The 22,164-nt window shown below is 40.0% G+C and overlaps 1 protein-coding gene across 1 annotated transcript in view; it reads right to left on the bottom strand.

Moving 5' to 3' along the window:
- LRP1 (LDL receptor related protein 1) overlaps positions 1-22,164 on the bottom strand; it is a 313,597-nt gene that overhangs the window by 83,812 nt on the left and 207,621 nt on the right. Inside the window, exons 25-38 of the mRNA XM_015819951.1 lie at positions 19,858-20,055; positions 14,298-14,502; positions 13,090-13,254; positions 11,134-11,378; positions 9,299-9,430; positions 7,430-7,657; positions 6,533-6,707; positions 6,208-6,302; positions 5,797-5,946; positions 4,241-4,384; positions 3,458-3,583; positions 1,753-1,884; positions 514-648; positions 259-388 (exon numbers count right to left, since the gene is read on the bottom strand). Of these exons, the coding sequence (XP_015675437.1) occupies positions 259-388; positions 514-648; positions 1,753-1,884; positions 3,458-3,583; positions 4,241-4,384; positions 5,797-5,946; positions 6,208-6,302; positions 6,533-6,707; positions 7,430-7,657; positions 9,299-9,430; positions 11,134-11,378; positions 13,090-13,254; positions 14,298-14,502; positions 19,858-20,055 (2,260 nt within the window). The remainder of the gene's footprint in view (positions 1-258; positions 389-513; positions 649-1,752; positions 1,885-3,457; positions 3,584-4,240; positions 4,385-5,796; positions 5,947-6,207; positions 6,303-6,532; positions 6,708-7,429; positions 7,658-9,298; positions 9,431-11,133; positions 11,379-13,089; positions 13,255-14,297; positions 14,503-19,857; positions 20,056-22,164) is intronic.

Genomic DNA, 22,164 nt, shown 5'->3' with positions numbered 1-22,164 from the left:
ACTGGATTGTAATTTTTAACGATAGGAAAAAAAATAAAGGAATAAAACAAAAAGTTAACCCAATATCCATGCAAGATCTAGGAATAGACTTTTCCAGTTGGATGGCCTTTAAAGAATTGGGATTACTATTCCAAGAACTGGGAGTCTTGCCTTTCCCCATTTCCAATCCATCATCGTTCAAATGCCTCAAATACACTCCCAACCTGTTCCCATGATGACCAGCCTTAAGAAATTGCACTCAGTGGAAAGGAACCTTACCCTTTCTCTGGGTGTACTGTAATGGCACGTGGCTTATCCAATCCCTGTGAAATCACTACATAGCGGAATGAACCGTTGAGCCTGGCGACTTCAATGACATCAAAGCCCTGGTCTGTCCAATAAATGTTTCCTGGAGGGAAAGAGATACAAGGTTAGGACTTAACTGATTGCTCCTTCCTTGCTTCCCGTGAGAAGGAGGGTTTCCTTCCCACGCTCAGTTGCTGTTGCTTGCTCATCTATGCAGCGCAGCCACACCTGCAATCCAGTCCACAGCAATCCCTTCCACACGGCCAATGCCATTGGTCACGACATCCTCTCGCCAGGTCTGGTCCCGTTTGGCTCGACTGATTGTGCTCATACCCATGTCCACCCAATAGATAGTGTCATTATCTGAAGGAGAGAAAAATACACATGGGAGGTTGAAAGAGGAGGTTTGGAGTGATGCTATGCACCTGATAATCCCCCAAATAAGTTCCTGGGTTCCCCAAACCCACTTCTTTTCAGCACCTGACAGTAATTCAAATTAGTCAAAGCAGAATAGCAGGTTTAGTGGGCCTCCAACACCTTTAGCCACAAAGACCATAAACAAAACATCTTGAGGAAAGTGCACTTTACTTGATAAATAATTTTTAAATTATTATAGGGTTCTTTTTTTTTTTTTTTTAAACAAACTTTATTGATTTTTTTCCCCCAAAAAATTATAGGGTTCTTCATAAGTGTAGTAGTTTCAAGGCTAAGACTTTGTCCGCATCAAGAAACATATTTCTCGAAATAAATCTTTTTTTTGCATACATTTACCACTTTATTAAAATGCACTAATTTCTTTCATTCACTATGTGTTCTGCCCCTTAATTCAGGTGAATGAAGCACAGAGTTTGGGCACATCTGTTTTTGACATTACTTTGGCAATATACTGTGTAACAGCAAACTGAGTCTGGATAGTGATTCAGAATAGATTCCACGTAGAAGCTCAAAGCTGAATGGAAAAAAATAGCTAGTGGAGAAAGGGCATTAAGTTAACCTTGACCTGTTTGTGCCCATATCAGCTGTTTCTGCTTCACTAAGGAAATGGGGTTATGGCATCAACCATAACTTAAGACTGATTTCAAGACTGTGCCGGTCTTGGTTTATTCCTTAAATATAATTTGTTCAATTACAGAAGGCCATTTTTAACCAGAGATGAGATGAATTAGATTATGTTGAGCTCTGATTTCCCTACCTGATTTTTCTCTAATATAACAATATAGAGTACACTGTATACTCTGATACCTCAATATACATACTCTGTGTTTCTTTGGCAACCCATCAAAGTAACTAACCATCATCTCTTCACAGAAGATCAAGACTAAGGATGCAATTAGCTCAATTTCCCCATGAGCCATACTATCTTCCATCAATGCAGCTTCTCTATCCTTCTTCAGAGGGCTGTTCTTTTATCCTTCCCCAACTGAGAATCCCAAGAGGACTAATCCATTGCAGGTATTTGTCACCTACCAGCATGGAAATCAATGCCAACAGCCAGCGAAGTCCCAGAGACTGGTACCAGTGCATCAGACTTGTCATTGGGATCTAACGGGATGCCACGGATACCCTCATGTACTGAGTAGAGGAGGAAGGAGCCGACACCTGCATGAAGAAAGGAAACAGTCACAAGCTTAAAAGTTTATCAGTAGGATAAAGAGGTACCAGGTAGTACATATAGAATGGAGACCTTTATATGCACATAATCTCAGGTTCTATTCTGAGCATCTGATCTCAAAAGAATTTCAATCCACAGAGCTGGCCTAAAAACCTGACAGGAGAATTCTAGAGTAAAACAATCTTCCCTAACTTGGATCTGTCCAAGTTGTTTTTGCTCTATAACTCCCTCAGTTCCTGCCAATAGGCTAGAAAAAAGGTGAAATAGGCAATATTTCATTAATGACAACAATCCTTAAAACAGCTGTGGCTGTGAGAAGACAACCCACACGTTTTTATTACAATCAAGAAGTGACCAAGTGACCAAGGCCTGTTGCAAATTTCTTGCATTTAGTGTTTATTTTTTTTAGACTTTCAGGGTCTGTTTTCCTCTACAGTCTGGCAGAGAAATCATTTTCAATCATTGCTATGATTTTTCATCCTATCTTAAAGCTGTGGGGTTAGCAGGGCCAAGATTTTGGGACATTTCAATAAACTTCTAGAACTTAAGTATTCCATTTTCCCCTTAATTGTACCATTCTGTCCACCTCACCCATATTCCCACAAAAATATTGGCCCAGTATTTTGTGGGGTTTTGTAGCTTTTACAAAACGCAATGCGTGCTTAAAGTTCTACAAACCTTCATTTTAACTGTATAATTTTAGCTGTGGTCTGAGGACTATGTGAATGTATAAAATTTAATTCACCTAAGTGTCTCCAGCCAATTATTACTTAAAAAGATAAGCAAAGTCAATGTTGATTGAAGTGTGAAGGAAAGTTTTCCCTTTGAAAGGAAGCACTAGACAGGAATTCCTAAACAGGAACTATTAACATTGCACTATCAATGTTGGTCTGTACAAATAGTATTACAGTAGCAATGATAACAGGTATTCCTTTCTTGTGTCGTATCACATTCCCTGCCACCAAAATTATGAGATCATAAACATCATCCACAGCTTTTTTAAGAGTGCCTCTCAGAGAAAGGAGAGTAGAAAGATGAATCTTATATATAAATGGGCTTTCTGAATATCCCTTCTAGAATATCCCTTTCTTTGGATGAGTGCAAAGGTTAATTGCCATATCCTGAAAATAGGGAAAAAAATGTCGTATCCTATCATTTTCAGTCCTGCAGTTCTATAGTTTTTCTCCTTCACATCTTAGGGCTGCATCCCACTTTAATCTATTTTAGGTGACATCAGTGTTTTTCTCCTCCTCATCTAGTCTACATGAAAAATGAATGTGCAAAGAAGACAGAACATATATTTAGAAACACATCTCTTGAAGATGAAAGAAAGCCAGGACTGACGGCAACTTCCCATTAAGACCATAGGCAATTAAGGTCAACTTTGTCATTTCGTGATAGATGGATATATGGGAAGCTCATTAGAAACTCTGAAAATTCCACAGGCAACAGAGGGAGCTGCACTGCAAGATTCATGGAGGCAAACTAGCCAATTTCCAGGAATGGAGAACAATGCCTGCAGGTCCCATTCAAACAGAATCGCCCCTTATAATTGTTCACCTTCACAGGATTGCTGCCCGCTCTTCAGGCTGTAGCCAGCTGTACACATGCAGGAACGAGTAGTGTCTGATGTAGGAAGGCAGAGTTGTGAGCATTCGCCATTGTTCACACTGCAAGGGTTGGTACCTGAAACCATAATAACGGTGAAGTTAAAGGGGCATAATTACCAGACCCACCCAGTATCAAAGTCCAGGTTTTCTTTTGCAGTCAACTGACCGCATACGTGATAATTTACAGCCAAACAAAAATCGAAGAAGGAATTGCCAAATAAATTTCTCCAGGCACGAACGCTTCTCAGATTTCCCCATACGACATCCTCTCCCTCCAAAATGAACAAATTAGTTGATTTTTAAAAAGCCAACACCTTCTCACACCATAACTAAATCTTGCATTTCAATTGAAAATGCTAAACGTCACGAGTCCTTTGAGACTGCCAACAGTTTTGCAAGATTTGGTGACGTTCCCAGATTTGAACCAAACTTTTGGGTAAGTACACACCGTCCCACAAGGACATGCAAGGTCGTGGGCAGTTGTACAATGACCTTAAAAAAGTGTGGTTCATTTGGTCTAAATGGTCAAAATACCACCAATTCAAAACTAGACTTCCTCGGATTTTGCAGACAGAGTGTGTGGACTTAAGTTCACACAAACTTTTTTGTGCTGTCTGACCTAGGAATCTCATGAGTCTCCGGGATGTTTCTTTGCAACCTACTTCTTCAGTCTCTCCCCTTGTACCAAGCAGAGCTGCATGACATCAGTACTTCAAGAGCCCTCCACACTCACCCTGTTGCTGGATGATCTCATCATAGATTTTCATGTGCATTACAAGAGTGGTGCTGTTGCGCAATACGACTGCGTCCGATCCATCTTTCTTGTTGCAGGTGCCCATTTTTTCAGAGGCCTGGTCAGCCCACCACAACTTATCACCTAAGTGAGAAAGGGGAAGCATACACATGCCGTGAGGGAACTCACAATTTGAAAAGAATACAGTTTGCTCCCCACTTTATAAATTCAGACGCATAAGATACTATTATTGACACTGCAATTCTTTTCACAATTTTAGAAATCCAGTAAACAAGTGCTTTATTGTCCCCATGTTATCAATATGGACATGATCTTGTCACCTGCAATGACTTGCTGGCTTTGCCATTGACTTTGTTTGTTGGATACTGGCAGTAAAGGTCACAAAAGGTAACCATACGACCTCAAGATGCTGCAACCTCATAATTGTGAACAGGTCGCCAAGCATCTGAGTTGCAATCATGTGTCGTAGTTGCAAAAGCCGCAACTACAAGGACTGGTTGTAAGTCTCCCTCATTCAGCACGGTTATAACTTTGAACGGTTGCTGAGTGAGTGGTCATTAAATGAGGAGTAACTGTAGCACTCGCTGAAATTTTCTTAACCTATATTAAAAATAATTAAAATTAAAAAATATGCTTCTTCATTAAGATGCTTTTCATTGATTTTTATCTTTTCATTTGATTTTTATCAATCAAATAGAATTAATTCAAGCACTACATCCCTGCAGTACTGAACTAGATGAACTTTGTTCTAAATCAACAAGCCACTTATTTTAATTTAAACCTAAGCAATGCTGGTTAGAGCTGAGAATCTTGAGGACCAGGAATGCCACATCTAATTTTTGGTTATTTCATTTAGCGTATATGTAGATAGCAGGTAAACTTAGTTAAACTAAGATTATTAAATATCAGGAAACTGATATTCCCAGTTTTGCTGTAGCAACTTGGTGATTTCCTGGTTCTGGTATTAGACAGGAAAAGATCTACCTGTCATATCTGTATATGTAAATTAACAAAAAGATTAAAGATGTGCTTCTACACACACAATTATAAAATACAGCTATATTAAAGCATTGTTAAAAGCTTTAATAATCACACTTTGTGCTTAGATACTAAAAGGAAGGAATGTAACTTTTACAGCATCAGTTTATTTTAAGACTTTAACTCTTTGTAAAATGCATTTTTAGCAGATGGTAAAATAGATTGAAGAGAATAGTCCCCAAATAAGTTATACGAATACTAACGCAACACATCTTAAATATATATGCTTTCCATTGGGTATTATGATGAAAACTATCGTGGAGATTTAATTATGGAAATCACAGCCTCAATATGATACATTTAGGAAAATAATGTAGTAATTTCTGAAGACCAGAATGTTTTTGAAACAGAAGCAAAACTTTAGGAAATGAGAGCTACATTCTCTATTATTAGCCACAAAAAGGTTCTACGTAAACGAGCCCACAGAAATGAGAACTGAGAAATATGTGCAAATTGCAGCATGGAAAAATATATATGCATTGTCCACTGTCTCTTACCCATTATAGCCAATGCGGTGGCTTTGCGTAGTTGGTTCTTCATAGTCTCCAACACCTCCAAATCGCTGCCATCGAAGTTGCATCTATTGATGGTGCCATTGCCAGAGCTTATCCAGTAGAGCTTGTTTTCTTTGTAGTCAATGGAGAGCCCTGACGTGAAAAGAAAAAAAAACATTTTAGCATGGACTCAAAAGAGTAAGTGTACAGGGAAGGTTGTACCTAAACAATGCCATTGGTGGCAGACCAACTGGAGGAAGGATGAATCTGTCATTTCTGATTGTTTAAACCAGATAGTAAGTCCACCTGCATTGACAACATTATGGAAATGATACAAATTATCCCATTTCCATGAATTTTATGTCACTTTACATAATGAGGCTACTACACAAATGATGCAAATGACTTCCATACCAACAGGCCCTTTTTGGTTTGTGAAGAGAAGACTGCGGTTGCTTCCATCCATGTTGGCGACATTGATGCTGTCTCCATCTGTCCAGTAGAGTTTCCTATGAAACAGACACAAAGGAACCGCCTTTCAATGCTATACACTTCCCGACATTGGCTGATTTATCCCCTGGAATTGTCCCTGACATTTGCTTTACAATGTCAGGAGCTCATCTGAAATAACACTAAAAAGCTATTAATTTAAAAGGAAGGTGAAAGTTTTTGGTCTGTTTCTCAGAAACTCCATTCTATTGTTTAACATCTTCAGCATTCTTAGTTGACTCAGACTCACCCTTTGAGAGGATGAACCACCAAACAATGAGGTTTGTCCAGTCCCTGAATCACAGCATTCTTAAAGGAGCCATCTAGTCGGGCAACATTAATCTGTTTCTTGTTGGCATCATAGCTGGTCCAGAAAAGGTTCCTTGAGACCCAGTCCACAGACAAGCCATGGGCGTTGGGTAAATCTGCAAGACAACAGAGAATGTACTTGTTTAATTGCTGTAAGCTGCCCAAAGTCATGGATTTGAGATGGGTGGCTCTAAATAAATAGGAATAGATGTGAAACTCAGAAAAATACAAAGAAAGTTAGGATTTGCTGCTGTAGGGGGCCATATTGTCCACTTACTCCCATAATTCAAAAAAGAAAAAAAACTGAAAAATGGTGGGAGTTTTGTGAGATGTCTCTGTGTTAGCATTCATACAGCCTCAATTAATCCTACAGTGATATCTGTTGATTGCAAAAGTAGTTAATCCCTGATGTAGAATAATGATTAAAAAAAACTGCAAGAAATTTAGGTGAAGGACAAGAGCAGGCTGAGCCAGAGGGCGGGGTTAAATGTGTCATAAGTTTGGAATCTTTGAGCTCTCACCAGAGACTTAAGTCCAGCCCCTTGTGAATTTCCTTTGATTCTTATCTAGTGTCAATTTAGCTTTGACCATTATTTGACCAGATTTTTGTACATAGGTAGCAATAATAAACTATTCTATGCTTTAAACTCCTGGGTTTTTGCACCCGATGTTAGAATTGATTGTGATAAAATCTAAAAGTTAAATATTCTAATGCTTTTAAAAAAGCTGAGCATCAAATATTCTATTTTAATTTTAACAAAAGCCAAGTCAAAAAGCAGCACAAGTATTGGGAAGCTTTGGAAAAAAGGATAACATAACTATTGTAAGTAATTCGCACCTGCAGAAACAACTGTTTCAACGCCTGTTCCATTGATGAACGCCCGCTTGATGGTTTGTGTGCGGACATCTGACCAGTAGATACGTTGTTCCAGAGCATCATAGTCAACCACAGTGACATTGTCAATGTCAGGCACAGTGAAGGAGTTAATGTAATTGTAATATGGGTTGTCTATGTCCACACCTCGGATCTCCATCTGGCGTGCATAAAGCAAGAACTTCTTAAATTCTGGAGATGGGGAGAAAAGGCAAGACCATGTGATGGAAACACACTGCCACCAGGACTCAGCAAGTATAAAGACTTTCCAAAATCTGCAAGAGTCTTAAATAGGTTATTCATTAATGGGCAGATGCATTAACCGGCAGGTATCCAATTTATACTTATTTCACAGGAGGTATTTTTATTAGTGTATTTATTCAGCAGTTCAGGTTCACAGAAGTTCCCATCTATTATGTAATTTTCTAATTAGAGGCACAAAATGCCACTGTATCCCATCACTCTTTCACTATCGTGATTTGTAGCAATTTTGCTAGCAAATCCCATAGCCCATTTTAATTACTTCTATCCATTCATGATTATCGTAGATTATTGGCTGCATTGACACAATGCTCTTAAATCAGAAAGCCAACTTCAGGCTAATCTTCCTAATGGTAGTTTTAGTAGCAGACAGATACAGTAATTACATTAACCAAATCAACATTTGGGAGATGCACATTTCTCAGTCTTCATGAGTTCTGTATGAGGACAGTACTGGCACGCTTCATGATATTATATTTCTGAACATTTCTTCCCCAACCTTGCGCCCACACTACCCAATCAAGCAGGCAGCAGTGGATATGGAATGGAGAGAGGAAACGCAGCAGTTCTCAAAACTCCATAAATTGTGTTTCTCGATACAAAGTAGTCCTTGACTTATGACCACAATTGAGTGCGAAATTTCAGTTACTAAGCAAGGCAATTATTAGGTGAGTTTTCCCCATTTTATGACCTTTTTTGCAACAGTTGTTAAGTGAATCACCATAGTTGTTAAGTGAATCGTGCAGTCATTAAGTGAATCTGGCTTTTCCCCCATTGACTTTGCTTATTGGAAGCCGGCTGGGGAAGATTAGAAATGGTGATCACATGACCCCTGGTCTCTAACAAATGTCATAAATACAAGTCAGTTGCCAAGCGTTTGAATTTTGATCACATGACATCATGGGGATGCTGCAATGGTTGAAAGTGGGAAAAATGGTCATAAGTTACTTTTTTTCACTGCCATTGTAATTTTGAATGGTCACTAAATGAATGATTGTATGTTGAGGACTATCTGTAGGGCCATTTGCAGTGTTATTGCTTGCTTACATTGGGAGCATGGAAGTATGGGTATAAAAGTTTCCAAAGCATAGATTAAGGGCGAGTTTAATTTTTTTCTCAACTGAATTATTTCTAAATATGTAGCAAAAAGAATAAACAAATCAATAAAAATTTAAAGCCTGAAGAGATGGGAAAGTAACCCATTTGGGGGTTTCATTTATGCAATTTATCAAAGAAGGGATTACTTTAGTTTAAAACTGCTCCTCCTTAGCTTCGTAATTCAGATGATCTTGCAGCACACCAATCTTGCTTATTGAAACATACTATGGAAAGTCAGTCTTTTAGAAACTGATACAAGAGATTGAGGACATGGATATATATTTAAACATTCTCACGCTCTCATTCATTTAAAAGCCTGTGAACCATTCCAAACATAGTCTGGGAGGTATCGAGAGCTAAAATAAATGGTAAAAGACAGAGGAAGGGAGCAATAAAGCAGTATTATCGTGTCAAGTTATCTATCTTTGCAGGAGGAGCTCCTGATTTACTCTGGATCCCATTCACTCCCTTTACCATAGCAAGTGGCATTGTCCTTATCCAGCTTCATCAGGTGGGGGCAAGCACAGGAGTAAGTCCCATTGTAGTTGATGAGACAGAGGTGGGAACAATGGCCTTTTCCTCCATTGGCCTCACAAGGATTGGGAGCTAGAAGAACAAAAAGGTTATAAGATTACATTCCTCACAATTTTGTCCTAAAGAAGACAGAATGCATAGGCTCTGTGTGGGGATGATCAGGGTACATATGGCATATACAGCCCAAGGAAAAGGGCCACTGGGCTTCTGGATCGTCCAGCATCGCACTTTTTCGTGCGGCTGCTGATAAAAACAGGATCACCAACATGATTGCCAATGTCCGATAACGGATATGGCACAAGAAGAAGAAGAGCAAAGGTCTCCAAACTTGGCAACTTTAAGACTTGTGGACTTCATGGCTGGCTCAGGAATTCTGGGAGTTATAGTCCATGAGTCTTAAAGCTGCCAAGTTTGGAGACCCCTGCCCTACAGCCTTGAAAAGTGCGAGTGGGAAGAAAGGAAATGTGAGAGACAGACCAGGGAGAAAGCCAATCTTAAAGTCTACAGCAGGGGTCTGCAACCTTGACAACTTTAAGACTTGTGGACCAGCTCCCAGAATTCCTCAGCCAGCTATGGGAGCCAAAGTCCACAAGTCTTAAAGTTGTCAAGGTTGCAGACCCCTGGTCTATAGGATGATCTCCAAATCATCAGAAAGTAGAGTGTCTAAGTGCAAAAACTTGATATTGTGTAAAAAACGTCATCTGTATCCATCTCATTTTTAACTGTATAACTTTAGTACACAGTGAAGTGAAGCTTTAGGACACAGATATAATTACTGCATATTCATTCCTTGTTGTCTTTTCAAAGTATAACATCCGAACGTAAGTTGGTAAGTAAGTCCTTGGAGCGCATGAGTGCGTGAGTGAGTGAGTGAGTGAATGAGTATGTATGTATGTATGCTTGCATGCATGCATGTATGTATGTACCTCTCCATCCATCTATCCATGCCAAGTATAATAATATCATTGTTAGAATAATTTTCTTTCTAAACTTCCAATTTAGGCAAATTAGCTAACAAGTATTTGCTCAATTTTTAGTGACTTGGATTAAGTACACAAAATATGTGATATATGCATCTTACCTCCATATAAGGAGATTATTATCTACTAGGCCACACTTGAATGAGAATGGCCTCCGCAATTTATCAAAGAAGGGATTGCTTTAGTTTAAAACGGCTCCTCCCTAGCCTCATAATTTAGATGTTCTTGCAGCACAGCAGTCTTGCTTATCACTAAACATACTATGGAAAGTCGGTCTTTTAGAAAATGATACAAGAGGGTGAAGACGTGGGTATAGGACACTGGTTTTTGAAAAATAATTTCTACGTGGCAATGGATCCAAGCTAGTACTGTCGCAGAGCAGTGTAATTAAATCCAGAATGTCTGCCTCTATTGTGAAGCTTCTGGATGAGAAGCGAAAAGAAAAGAAAAACACAAGAAAGTCCAGCTGCCTTTTGGAGAACACCTTTGGGACTACCATCACCAAGAGAAGAAAGGAAAGGAATAACAGAAATTAAAGCAAAAACCCATTATTAGATATAGTCAGTCTAGTTTTACCCAACCAGCTTCCACTGGCCCCATCATTTACAACAGCGGAGATCACCGTTTCTTCCTGTATTCATTAGATGTAAAGTCTGTGGGGCTAGACTTAGCTACCTTGAGCACAGCTGTAGGTAGCTGTGGCAATTGTGACAAACTTCTGGTGCCCGTGTTGACTTCACAAACTGAAATCTGGCCTCATTCCCCCACTTCCCCTTTTCCCTTGTCATGGCTCACCTACAGGCTGGCGAGAGGGGTGATAGACCTGCAAATCAAAGGGCTGTGTGTTGGTTCGCTGCACGACCGTGACGTTGTGGCCGGTCCACTTGTTAGCCTTGGCCAAGGTATTTGTGCGCCAGTCGGTCCAGTACACTTCACCACCGTACAAGGTGACAGCAAAGGGATGTGACAGATACTCATGGCCTCGCAGCACCTCAATGTGGCCTGTGCCATCATAGAGGGCAGAGTAGATCGCGTCCGACCTGTGGAAGAAGATGACAAGTCAACATGAAGACTCCCAGAAGCAGGTAGAAGAGAGATGAGAAGCGAATTCAGAAGCTGCGTGGGAAAAGGTGAGAGCAAGTAGAACTGGTACAAGATAATTTTCTTATTTTCTTTGTTCGAGTTTGTCATTTTTGTTTGACAAAATAAATAAATAAATAAATAAATAAATAAATAAATAAATAAATAAATAAATAAAGAAAGAAAGAAAGAAAGAAAGAAAGAAAGAAAGAAAGAAAGAAAGAAAGAAAGAAAGAAAGAAAGAAAGAAATGGCTAAGCAAAGAAGAAGCAAAGAAAGACAAAGGGCAGAAGGGACAAGATACATATGAATGGAAAAATACAATGTGATCAAAGGCTTTTGTTTTCCGAAAGCAATCGGGCATGAAATACATCATTCTAGGAAAGTAAGCCCAAATGCCTATTTTATGTTGCCCTGGAGTCTATTAAAGCCATGCCAAGTTTATTATAAAACAGAATGTTTTGTTTATTAGTTCCTTCTACAGCAAAAAATGCATTTAATACGCTAGCCAAATAATGTCTTACTTATTAAGGTTTCATTACATTAATATAGTAACTATAATAATTAGGCATATAGTTACTATGAGAGACAAAAAAGAGGAAGTTATTGCGTTTTTACAGCCTTCTCGGGATAAAAGACTCAATGGGATATTACAGCAAGAAAAAGGAGACTCTCTTCTCTTTCGCCTCAATTAAATAGATAAGGTAAGGTAAGGTAAGGTAAGGTAAAGTAAGGTAAGGCAAGGCAAGGTAGGATAGGACAAGACAAGACAAGACAAGATAAGATAACCTTTATTGTCGTGTTTTTTTTTCTGTGGGGACAATGGCACACATCAAAAATGAAATTTAGTTGCCCGCTCTCAAAGTGAACACATACATGATGCACAACTAAACATACTATATACAACATAGGTATAGACCCACACCCCTACATATACATAACAAATAAATATTAAACACTGTCCATCTTGAATATATAACGGAAGGAGGAAGCTTGAGAGTTCACAAGGCTAATGCTGTATGGAATGAAACTATGGCTGAATCTGGATGTTCTGCTACGGATACCACGAAGCCTCCTCCCAGAAGGTAACAAGGAAAACAGGTCGTGAAGAGGAGGTGTAGTATCCCAGATAATCTTACGGACCCTGCTCAAGCAGCGCTTCTGTGCTATGTCCTGGATGGGAGGGAAGGAACTGCCAATACTAGCTCTGCAAAGTGCAATTAAAGTATTCCCAATAGACAGAAAGCTGCAAAGTGCAACTAAAATACTCCCAATAGACAGCTCTTTTTAGCAGAGCAGTAAAAAAAATGCTTCCAGTTTTTCAATGTTTTTTGGGGGGAGGTGGGGGTGGAAACATATCTTGGACTAAGATACCATTCCCAATTGCAGCTATGGTAGCCTGCATTACCCTGGCATTATTACATTCAACAGGTGATCTTTCACCACATAAAGTTATCTCTGAGGCTAACATAAGGAAGGAAGAATTAGCAGCAAGAGGAAGATTTTGAAGTGCCAGCAGGCAGTGGAAATAAAAATACCAAACCTAGATTCTTACAAAGGGAAAGATCTGAGTATTGTAAGAGAATTTGGATTGGCTTCTTAATATAAATCCGCCCCCCCCCCCGGAAATGACTAATTTCTACCCTGAATTTCAGCTCCTAAATATTGATACCTGGCATCAATCCACAGGATACGCTTTTCCAGGTAGTCCACTGTGAGCCCATTTGGCCAGCCGCCTGACCCTGTTTCCTTGTGAATGACACGTCGGCCCTGGCCGCTCATGGAAGCTGCCTCAATGCGAGGAAGGCTGGCATCCCAGTCTGTCCAGAAGAGAATCCTGGGGGGAAAAGTAAAAAAAAGATGCCTCTTCAGCCACAGGAACATAGTTTAAGTCAGGGGGTCTTCAAACTAGGCCCTTGTATGACTTGTGGACTTCAACCCCCAGAATTCCTCAGCCAGGCACGCTGGCTGAGGAATTCTGGGAGTTGAAGTCCACAAGTCATAAATGGGCCAAGTTTGAAGACCCCTGATGTAAGTAGTCTCTGTAACACTGCAATATACTCCCTGTAAATCATTCACTCTTTGAGACACTAAACAGTGATTTGGTATCAATCCTCTCTGCAACTCTCCATAGCTGTTCTTACATGAATGCAGGCAAATCTTGTAAGACTATTCTTTTAAAAGCAATGCCTCATTTCTACAGAGTTCAGAAAGTCGGTATGCACAGTGCTACATGGCACAATTTCCTCCGTTTTTATTTTATTTATTTTTTTAAAAGGTGATGTGAAAATATTCCAGGGCTCTTCAGTAGGCTGCTTATGATCAATCCCATCTACCTCTTATGAAAGGGCTAGGGAGGAATAAAGAGTATCCCTCTACAACGGTAATATGTTTTTTTATGAAAGCAGGGATTTCTATCAAGATCTCCCCGCAGAGAGGATCTAATTCAATTTCTGCAGTGGAGGAATGTGCAGACATACACTTTAAAAGGAACCTGAACACCTATTTACTTTCAAAATTCCACTGGAGAGTACATAAATAATAAATATAATACCAGGACATCTTTCTATTAAGAAATAGAAGCTTGCTTATAAACAAGACACCAGCCATTCTTGATGCTAAATTCAGTGACTATGGTTTTGCCCCTTTTGGATTAAATCCAGCCCCTCCTAAGGATCCAAATATCTCATGAACATTTGGTTTACTGCCCCCTCCCATGCAAATGCTAAATGCAGGTCGAGGTTTGCTAATGGATTAAAAGATTAACGTATTTCATCAAAATCCACATGGACAAGTTATAGTGGTACCCAACCTTCCACCGTGTTTTTTTAATCCGTTCCCGCCCATAGATTTCTCCATCGCCTACATTCAAAGTCATACCCGCATCGTGGGTCTAGGGCAATGGCCCGAGGATGCTCGATATCCCCAGCCAATAAGGTGCTCCTCATTGTCCCGTCTAGCTTAGCCACCTCAATTTGGTCCAGGTTGCTCTCCACCCAGTAGATGTTGCCAGCAATCCAGTCCACAGCAAGTCCTTCAGGAGTAGCTAGCCCATATTGTATCACCACCTCAAAGCTGGTTAGGGCTGTAAAAAAGATAGTTGGGATAGAAGCCATCAATAATTGTTCATATTATCCACCATTCCTTTCATGGTGAAAGCGTTTTTCAAAATTCCTTTCTGTCATCTAACTGCCCAAGATCTTCTCTCTCAATTAAAAATGGGTGAAAGATGACTCCATGTGCTGTAATAACATTTCAAGGAAGAAATCTTAATGGATAATACCAAATGTCATTGAGAAAACCATCAGAACCACAGGGAACACTGTCACTTATTTAACTCATGGCCTACTACAGGTAATCTTTGACTTACAACAGTTTATTTGGTGACCGTTCCAAGTTACAACACTACTGAAAAAAGTGACTTATGACCATTTTCACACTTATGACCATTGCAGCCTCCACACAGTCACCTGATCAAAATTCAGATGCTTGGCAACTGGTTCATATTTATGATAGTTGCAGTGTCCCTGTATCATGTGATCACCTTTTGTGCCCTTCTGACAAGCAAAGTCAATGGGGAAACCAGATTCACTGATCAACTGTGTTATTAACTTAACAACTGCAGTGATTCACTTTAACAACTGTGGGAAGAAAGGTTGTAACATGGGGCAAAACTCACTCAACAAATGTTTCACTTAGCAACAGAAATTTTGGGCTCAATTGTGATCGTAAGTCGAGGACTACCTGTACATTATTAAGCTATTCAACCTGAAAATATCCAGAATCCATCAATCTAAATAATCAATTTGATTCCAGAAAGTCTGAAGGTCAGTTGCTATTACTCTTTATTAGATCTTAGATCAGACAGTCTGAAGAAGGGGTAGTAATTATCTAAGACAACATTCCCCATCTTGAGTACACACTGTTTATATGGGCTCCCATTCCCAGTGTTCTCACCTGTGTCTATGTTGGCTAAGGAATTCTCAGAATTCAGGCCAATACATCTGAATGATGCTCAAGTTGGGGAAGGATGATCTAGGATGCTGAAATGCAATGCTTTCTTCAAGAAGTATTTTACAATATATTAGCCACCTTAGGTATTAGTAAATTTATTGTAACATGTAAGTATAATCCATTCTGAGAAAGAAACCATGCTTTCTAAATAGCTGGAGTTATTAAAGCAGAATCCATGTAGCTGAGTTCATTCCAAAGAGCCTACAGGAGAATTAGCTCAGTCATTTTCAGCATGTTGCCTTTTCTTTCCATTGGGTAAAATGGGAATTCATTCCTCCAATATATCTGCTATCTTTTATTTCGATATAGGCTATAGTTATGTTCCACACCTCATAAATTTTGGCTATATTAATAGTTAAGAATAGAAACTAAAAATGCACAGAAATCAAGACCCTCTTGCAAATTTGTCCCAATCCTAATATGGTAACATCTCATTTCTGACCTCATTTATAATTTTAATCTCTGGACAAGTCAAAAAATTCCTAGTTTTAGGTATTAAAATAAAGATATGTGGAAAATTAATTTCAATTTTTAATAGTTTTATTGAGAGCAAGGAGATTTTTTTTTTCAAAACAACAATCAAAGTCTGATTAACCCAAGAGACTTCAAACCTAATGGATTGTCTTCTTCTAAAAATCTATAGCTTGATGAATAGGGAGAAGGGTCAGAAAGTCCTTTAGTGGGAACATGCATCCTGGTATTCTGCAATCCCTTGATCACCCAGGGTCTCATCATCAGCTCTGTTGATGCACTAATCCGGTTAGGCTCCGTTCTTTGCTGAAACAGTTGCTAGGCTGTAATTACCATTTAGGAAAGCTCTGGAAATGCTAATTAACTCCAACATAATGATCAACATTTAAAAGAAAGAAGGTACCATTTAACAGGGATTGAGCGCTGCTGTTTCTAATGGTAGACTGGTTTATTTTGGAAGGTATCTCAAGGCCTTTTCACATTTCAGCTTTTCCTGAAGGACTTATAGACCAATTTACAGGTAATCCTCAATGACAGTAATTGGACTAGGAATTGCATCGCTAAATGAGGTGGACATAAAGCTTGACATCACCCATTTATGACAGCAAAGCCTACTGGGGCTGTTAGGTGTGATTTCATGTGATTGCTATTTGTGGTCTTCTGTTAGCTTCCTTATTGACTCTGCTTGTTGGAAGCTGGCAAGTGAAGGCCACAAATCACAATTCACTCTTGTAATTGTGAGTCGGTTGTTGAATGCCTGAATTATGATCCCGTGACAACTTTATGGGCCAGCCAAAAGTCTCCTCATTCAGCGCCATTGTAATTTCAAACAGTTGCTGAATGAACGGTCATTAACCAAGGATTACCTGTACTGAAGTACTTAAAAGACAGCTATTCAGAAAAGAAGAGAATAATTCCTTTGATATTTTCTAAATACAAAAACATCTTCACTAAAATATGAAATCCAGATTCACACCTATGAACTAATTAGGGTTCACAATAGAGGGTCGGTGTAATTAATCTATGGATAGTTCAGCACTGCACAAAGTATAACAAAGGTGGTGATGGACAGAGTCACTAGGACCTCCTCGCTTTCCTGTCAGTGGAACCTCCCTGGAAGAAATGTATCCTAGGGGATTTTACACAGCACTTATTATAACACTTTGAGACATTGGTTAAACAAGGTTTTGTGGCGGTGATTATAATAATTACTTCACAGAGTTTTAAAGATAAAATTTATAAGATCCGTCGTTCCCAAGAATCCTAGTGAAGAGGATCCTGTAGCTGCCCTATTGTTAGCCACACTCGTCTGCTTTATTTGAGGGCAATGTCTCATGGATTGAAACTGCTCTGCTTTGAGTTAACTGGCTTTCAATTACTACACGCAGATTAGAATGCTAACCTAATCATTCCCCAGGATGATTTGTTCTTCATCACTGGGGCTCAGTCTGCTAGCTATCTACTTATTTATTCTTCCAGAACTAGCAAAGAGCTTATTGTAATGCAAAAAGCTGGCAATTGTTTATAATGTGAATGTTTGGGATTTGATTTCCAATACCCACAGCTTACTTAATTGACGGTGAGCTCTCAGTGGAAGCACACCGATCACAAATGGGGCAAAAGTCCAGCCTTTTCCCTAGAACTATGTTCAAGAAGATTTTTTTTAAATCTTGCTTAAAGGCAGACACTATATGTTCACATTGCTGATTGGTCAGGTCCTATGTCAGCCAAAAAAATTTCTATCCCTCATTTTGAAAGTAAAGTTGTACCTAGCAATACCTGAGTGCTTTTAGGTCAGCTGCAAAGCAAAATTTCATTCCCTTCTATCACTTTATCTAAACTTAGTGAAGCAATGAGCCCTAGACTTTATGTCAGCCATTAAATTTCTGTTCCTCCTCCTCCTCCTCCTCCTCCTCCTCCTCCTCCTCGCTTTCCCAAGGCATGGCTATGCGGAGTACTGTGGCCCAACCCCTTCTGTTACTCACAACATTACCTTCCTGAATTGATCTTAAAACTTTAAAAAGAAGTGAGGACAAGGACTTTATAAATCCAAAATAAAATGCTGAACAACACCTGAATCAAATGGTTGTAAATAAATCACAAAATAAAACCGAGGAGGCAAACTGTCAGAAGTACAGGGGGTTCTCGACTTAGGAACACAATTGAGCCCAAAATTTCTGTCGCTAAGTGAGACAGTTGTTAGGTGAGCCTTGCCCCCCATTTTAAGACCTCTCTTGCCACACAATTATTAAGTGAACCACTGCAGTTGTTAGTAACACAGTTGTTAAGTGAATCTGGCTTCCCCATTGATTTTGCTCTTCAAAAGGTCGTAAAAGGTTGATCACATGACTCCGGGACGTTGCAACCGTCGTAAATGAGTCGGTAGCTAAGCGTCTGAATTTTGATCGTGTGACCCTGTGATGCTGCAATGGTCATGTGAAAAATAACCATAAATTATTTTTATGTGCCCTTTTAACTTCAAATGGTCACGAAATGAACTACTTTAACCTGTGAAGGAGAATATTTGTAGCTTAGGGTGGAAATGAACTACTGTAAGTCAAGAACGATCTGTAGTGGCATAGGGAGTTATTATTATTACATTTATCCTACGTATTTTGAGGAGCGGGAACACTCATTGTTTGCGGACTGGACTAAGGCAAATGAGTAGTCCTGAGTTCTCTGAACTTTGATGGAAGGATTGATATTGCTCAGGTTTTTTTTTTTTCCCTCTGCTCAACAGAGAGATGAGACAGTCGTTCCTTCTCCTCCTCAGCTGTGAGTCACGTTAAGAGACAGGGCCCCATTATCCAGAACTGAGAGTTCTGGTGAGGTGAGATGTGCCCACTTTCCACCAATAAACTCTACAGATGCTCAAAGGAGGGAACACCTCCTACAAGACTGTCACTTTATCTGAGCTTTCCCGCTCAGATGCTGCCTCTCTAACACGGGGAATACTTTTTGATTGCTGTGTACATTTTCTCTCCAAAAGAGAATTTTATTTTTTTTTAAAAAAGACATGTGATTATCTTCACAAACGCATACATGGATTACCATGAGCCAATCTGAAGCTGAAAAACTGTCAGTAAAAAAGGGTTTAAGTAGCTTCTGTTGCTGCTTTGGTCAAAAACTGTGCCCTCATCAAGCTTCTTTTCTTTAAATAAAAATATTGCCAAAGCTTTATTTTCATTTTTCATTTGCAATTAAAATAAAAATAAACAGGCCATTAATTAAAATATTGAGCTACAAAGAACGTCACTGACAAAGAAGCAGTTCATCAGCTGTGCCTGACAGGAAGCGAATAAAGCTTTTTATTTAAAAGCATAGAAGCTCTGAAAAGCTTCAGTAATATTTAACCCACTCCAATGGCCCTGTTATTTCATATTTTAGTTATCATATTTTTGTTTCCCAAAAGGTGTGATCAGCTTTGAAAACTATCTAATGGAAAAAAGTTACAACAACATAAACTACGTCACTGATAATAGGAGAACAAACATTTGGACAATTCATTTCTTTATTGTGGTTCCATCCGTGAATATAAGGTTGAGAAACAAGCCTAACTGTCCTGGTTAGAATGGACTACGAGCACATCATATTTTAAAAGTATAAACTTTCTGGGGGAAAAAATACTTTGGAAAAAAGGCACCATTCTACAGCATCCACATCTGTGGTGGGATTCAGCCAGTTCACACCGGTTCGGCAGAATATTTTGTTGCCCAGGCCCAGAATGGACTTCCGGAAGCGGCATCCACACAGAGAACCGGTTGTTCACATATTTGAATCCCACCACTGTGTGTAGGTGCATGCGTATGTGTCTTTGAGTCAGTCTTTGGTGACTTTAGTGACTGCCTGGAAAATTTCGTGCCGTTTTCTTGATACTATTTTTGAAAATGGTCTGCCATTGTCTTTTTCCTGGGGCTAAGAGAGAGTGACTGGCCCCCAGCCACTCTATACTCACCTCCATTCTCGTGCAATTTCCCCCGGTATATCTTGTCTTCTACCACGTCAGTCCAATAGAGGGAGCTCTGATTCAGATGAAAGTCCAAGGCAATGGTGTTCCTCAAGCCAGGCACTAAGACGCTATAATCTCCCTTGTGTAAGTCAATGCGCCGGATCTCATGGCGATTGGAGAAGATGATGAAAGGTTTAAACGGGTCTAAAAATGGAAAGAGGAATGCTGATTAACTGCTGCCGGTTATATTTTTCGTGATCTTCAAAACCCAGGAGCAACTCCTGAGAGGGCTCCAGTAGCAAAAACACTTTAACTTGAAAATAGATTTGGAACAAATTAGCTTTCAATCTTCTGAGTTTTAAAAGTCCTTTTTGCCCTTTCCAATTCTATCCGTCTCTGTTCTGCCAAGACGGTCAAGGGCTGGGATTTTCAGGAACGTAACCGCTGCCATAAATCATGATAAATTATTAATAACAACCCCTGAAATATGGACAAGGGCTCATTATCCTAGTACTTATTCATGTCACAAGGTAATCCCTGGACGATGATTCCCACAGGCAAAGGTCCAAAGCTCTAGCACGAGCCTCCTTTTCTTCATAAAAGAGGGAAGTGAACGCCATGGCTGCAACTGAACAACATGCATCTTTTTAAAATCCTCCCTCTTCCAGCCCTCCCTGGAGCTCTGGGGAACAGAGCTGTCTTTCTTTTGCCTGCCAGCAGCAACATGGCAGAATGAGGCAAGTCCCTAAAGGACAGGAACACTGCTGTGTTTCTTGACTGCGGGAAAACACCAAGCCGGACTTTCCCCTCCCTCCTGCTAACTCCGCTTTTGGTCTCTTTCCCGTTCAGTTTTTCCAAAAAGGCAAGAACCTTAGAATGGCCTACTACTCTTCTCACATACAAAACAGATTCAAAAGGGCCTAGCCCGCAACGCCATCCCTCATTAAGATTTTGGCTTTGCTATTTTTCCAAAAGGGATGGAATTGGGGGGGAGGGGGAGGGGTGTGTGTCTGTGGATTGGTATCCTGCAGAATAAGCCTCATTTGTCTTCATGCAGTCCACTGCCCTTTTTTTTCTAAACATGTCTTCTTCTAAAGCAGTGGTTCTCAACCTTTTTAATGCCGCGACCCCCCAACCAGTCGTAAGTCGAGGACTAAACCGGTCATAAGTCGAGGACTAAACCGGTCGTAAGTCAAGGACTAAACCGGTCATAATTCGAGGACTACCCAACCGGTTGTAAGTCGAGGACTTTCCCTGCCCGGGAGCGTCGCGCATGCGTGGTTCCGCCCCCTGCGCCGGCCGAGGCATAGCTGGCAAGCGGCAGAGACGGAGCAGGCCAACCACCAGCTGGCCCAGCTCAAGGGAGGTAAGGCACCCGCCGGAAAAGGGGAAAAAATGGCGGACAGCCTTGCTTGGCAACCCCCGTGAAATGGTTGATCGACCCCAAATGGGGTCGCGACCCATAGGTTGAGAACCGCTGTTCTAAAGCTTTTCTTTGAGTACACTTTTTATGGATTGAGCCATATCCTGGATGTAGTCTTTGTCCAGCGGTTGGGTTTTGAATCAGTTCTTCATTAAAGCGAACCTTCTCGGTTCATCATATTATTCCCCATAAAGGTCTCAGTGAATCATATGGGAGACACTAGTATATTCTTGTGAAAGCATCCCTGGCCTATGGTTTCACAAGCAATTCATTTTAAACCGACAAGAATAGTAGAAGGATCACAGCGGATCAGCTCCACGTACCCAAGACTCAGCTCCTCAACCTATTATGAGAAGGGACGTGTTTCAGAACAAAGCCAAGGTTCCTTGCAACACCTGTTCAGACCCTCCACATAAGTCTGTGAGGAAAAGAGTGTCAAGAGGAATTTTCTTTCTGATGCCCAAAGCCAGATTTTTAGCAGTTATTGGTCAGAAGAAGAATATTTAGAGAAAGAGAAACAAAGGATGGTGTCTCCTCCTCAACTCAGTGTGTCCAAACTGACTGAAGGTACTGGCCGGAATGCTCTTTAAAGCAATCTTCCTCTAGATTAAGGGATGATGCTATGTACTGTAGAATAATGATTGTGGGCGAGTGTTCTTTTAAAAACATATTTCTAAAAAAGTCAAGTGTGATTTCTGATGAACAGATACTTAAAAGTATGTGATTACACAAATACAGCTATCAAAAAGCCAAGATTGATTCCATTCCCAAGACGCTAAGAGCACGCTTGTCATTTAATGTGTGAAATGTGATCCCAATTAGTGTACATTTACTATCTTTAATACACATTGCAGACCCCACTTCTTCATAGATTTTGAAAATCTGATATC

This window comes from Protobothrops mucrosquamatus, unplaced genomic scaffold (genome assembly GCF_001527695.2).
Source record: "Protobothrops mucrosquamatus isolate PMUCROS unplaced genomic scaffold, P.Mucros_1.0 scaffold1025, whole genome shotgun sequence".
Taxonomy (NCBI): domain Eukaryota; kingdom Metazoa; phylum Chordata; class Lepidosauria; order Squamata; family Viperidae; genus Protobothrops; species Protobothrops mucrosquamatus.
This window is presented reverse-complemented; position numbering and strand designations above follow the sequence as displayed.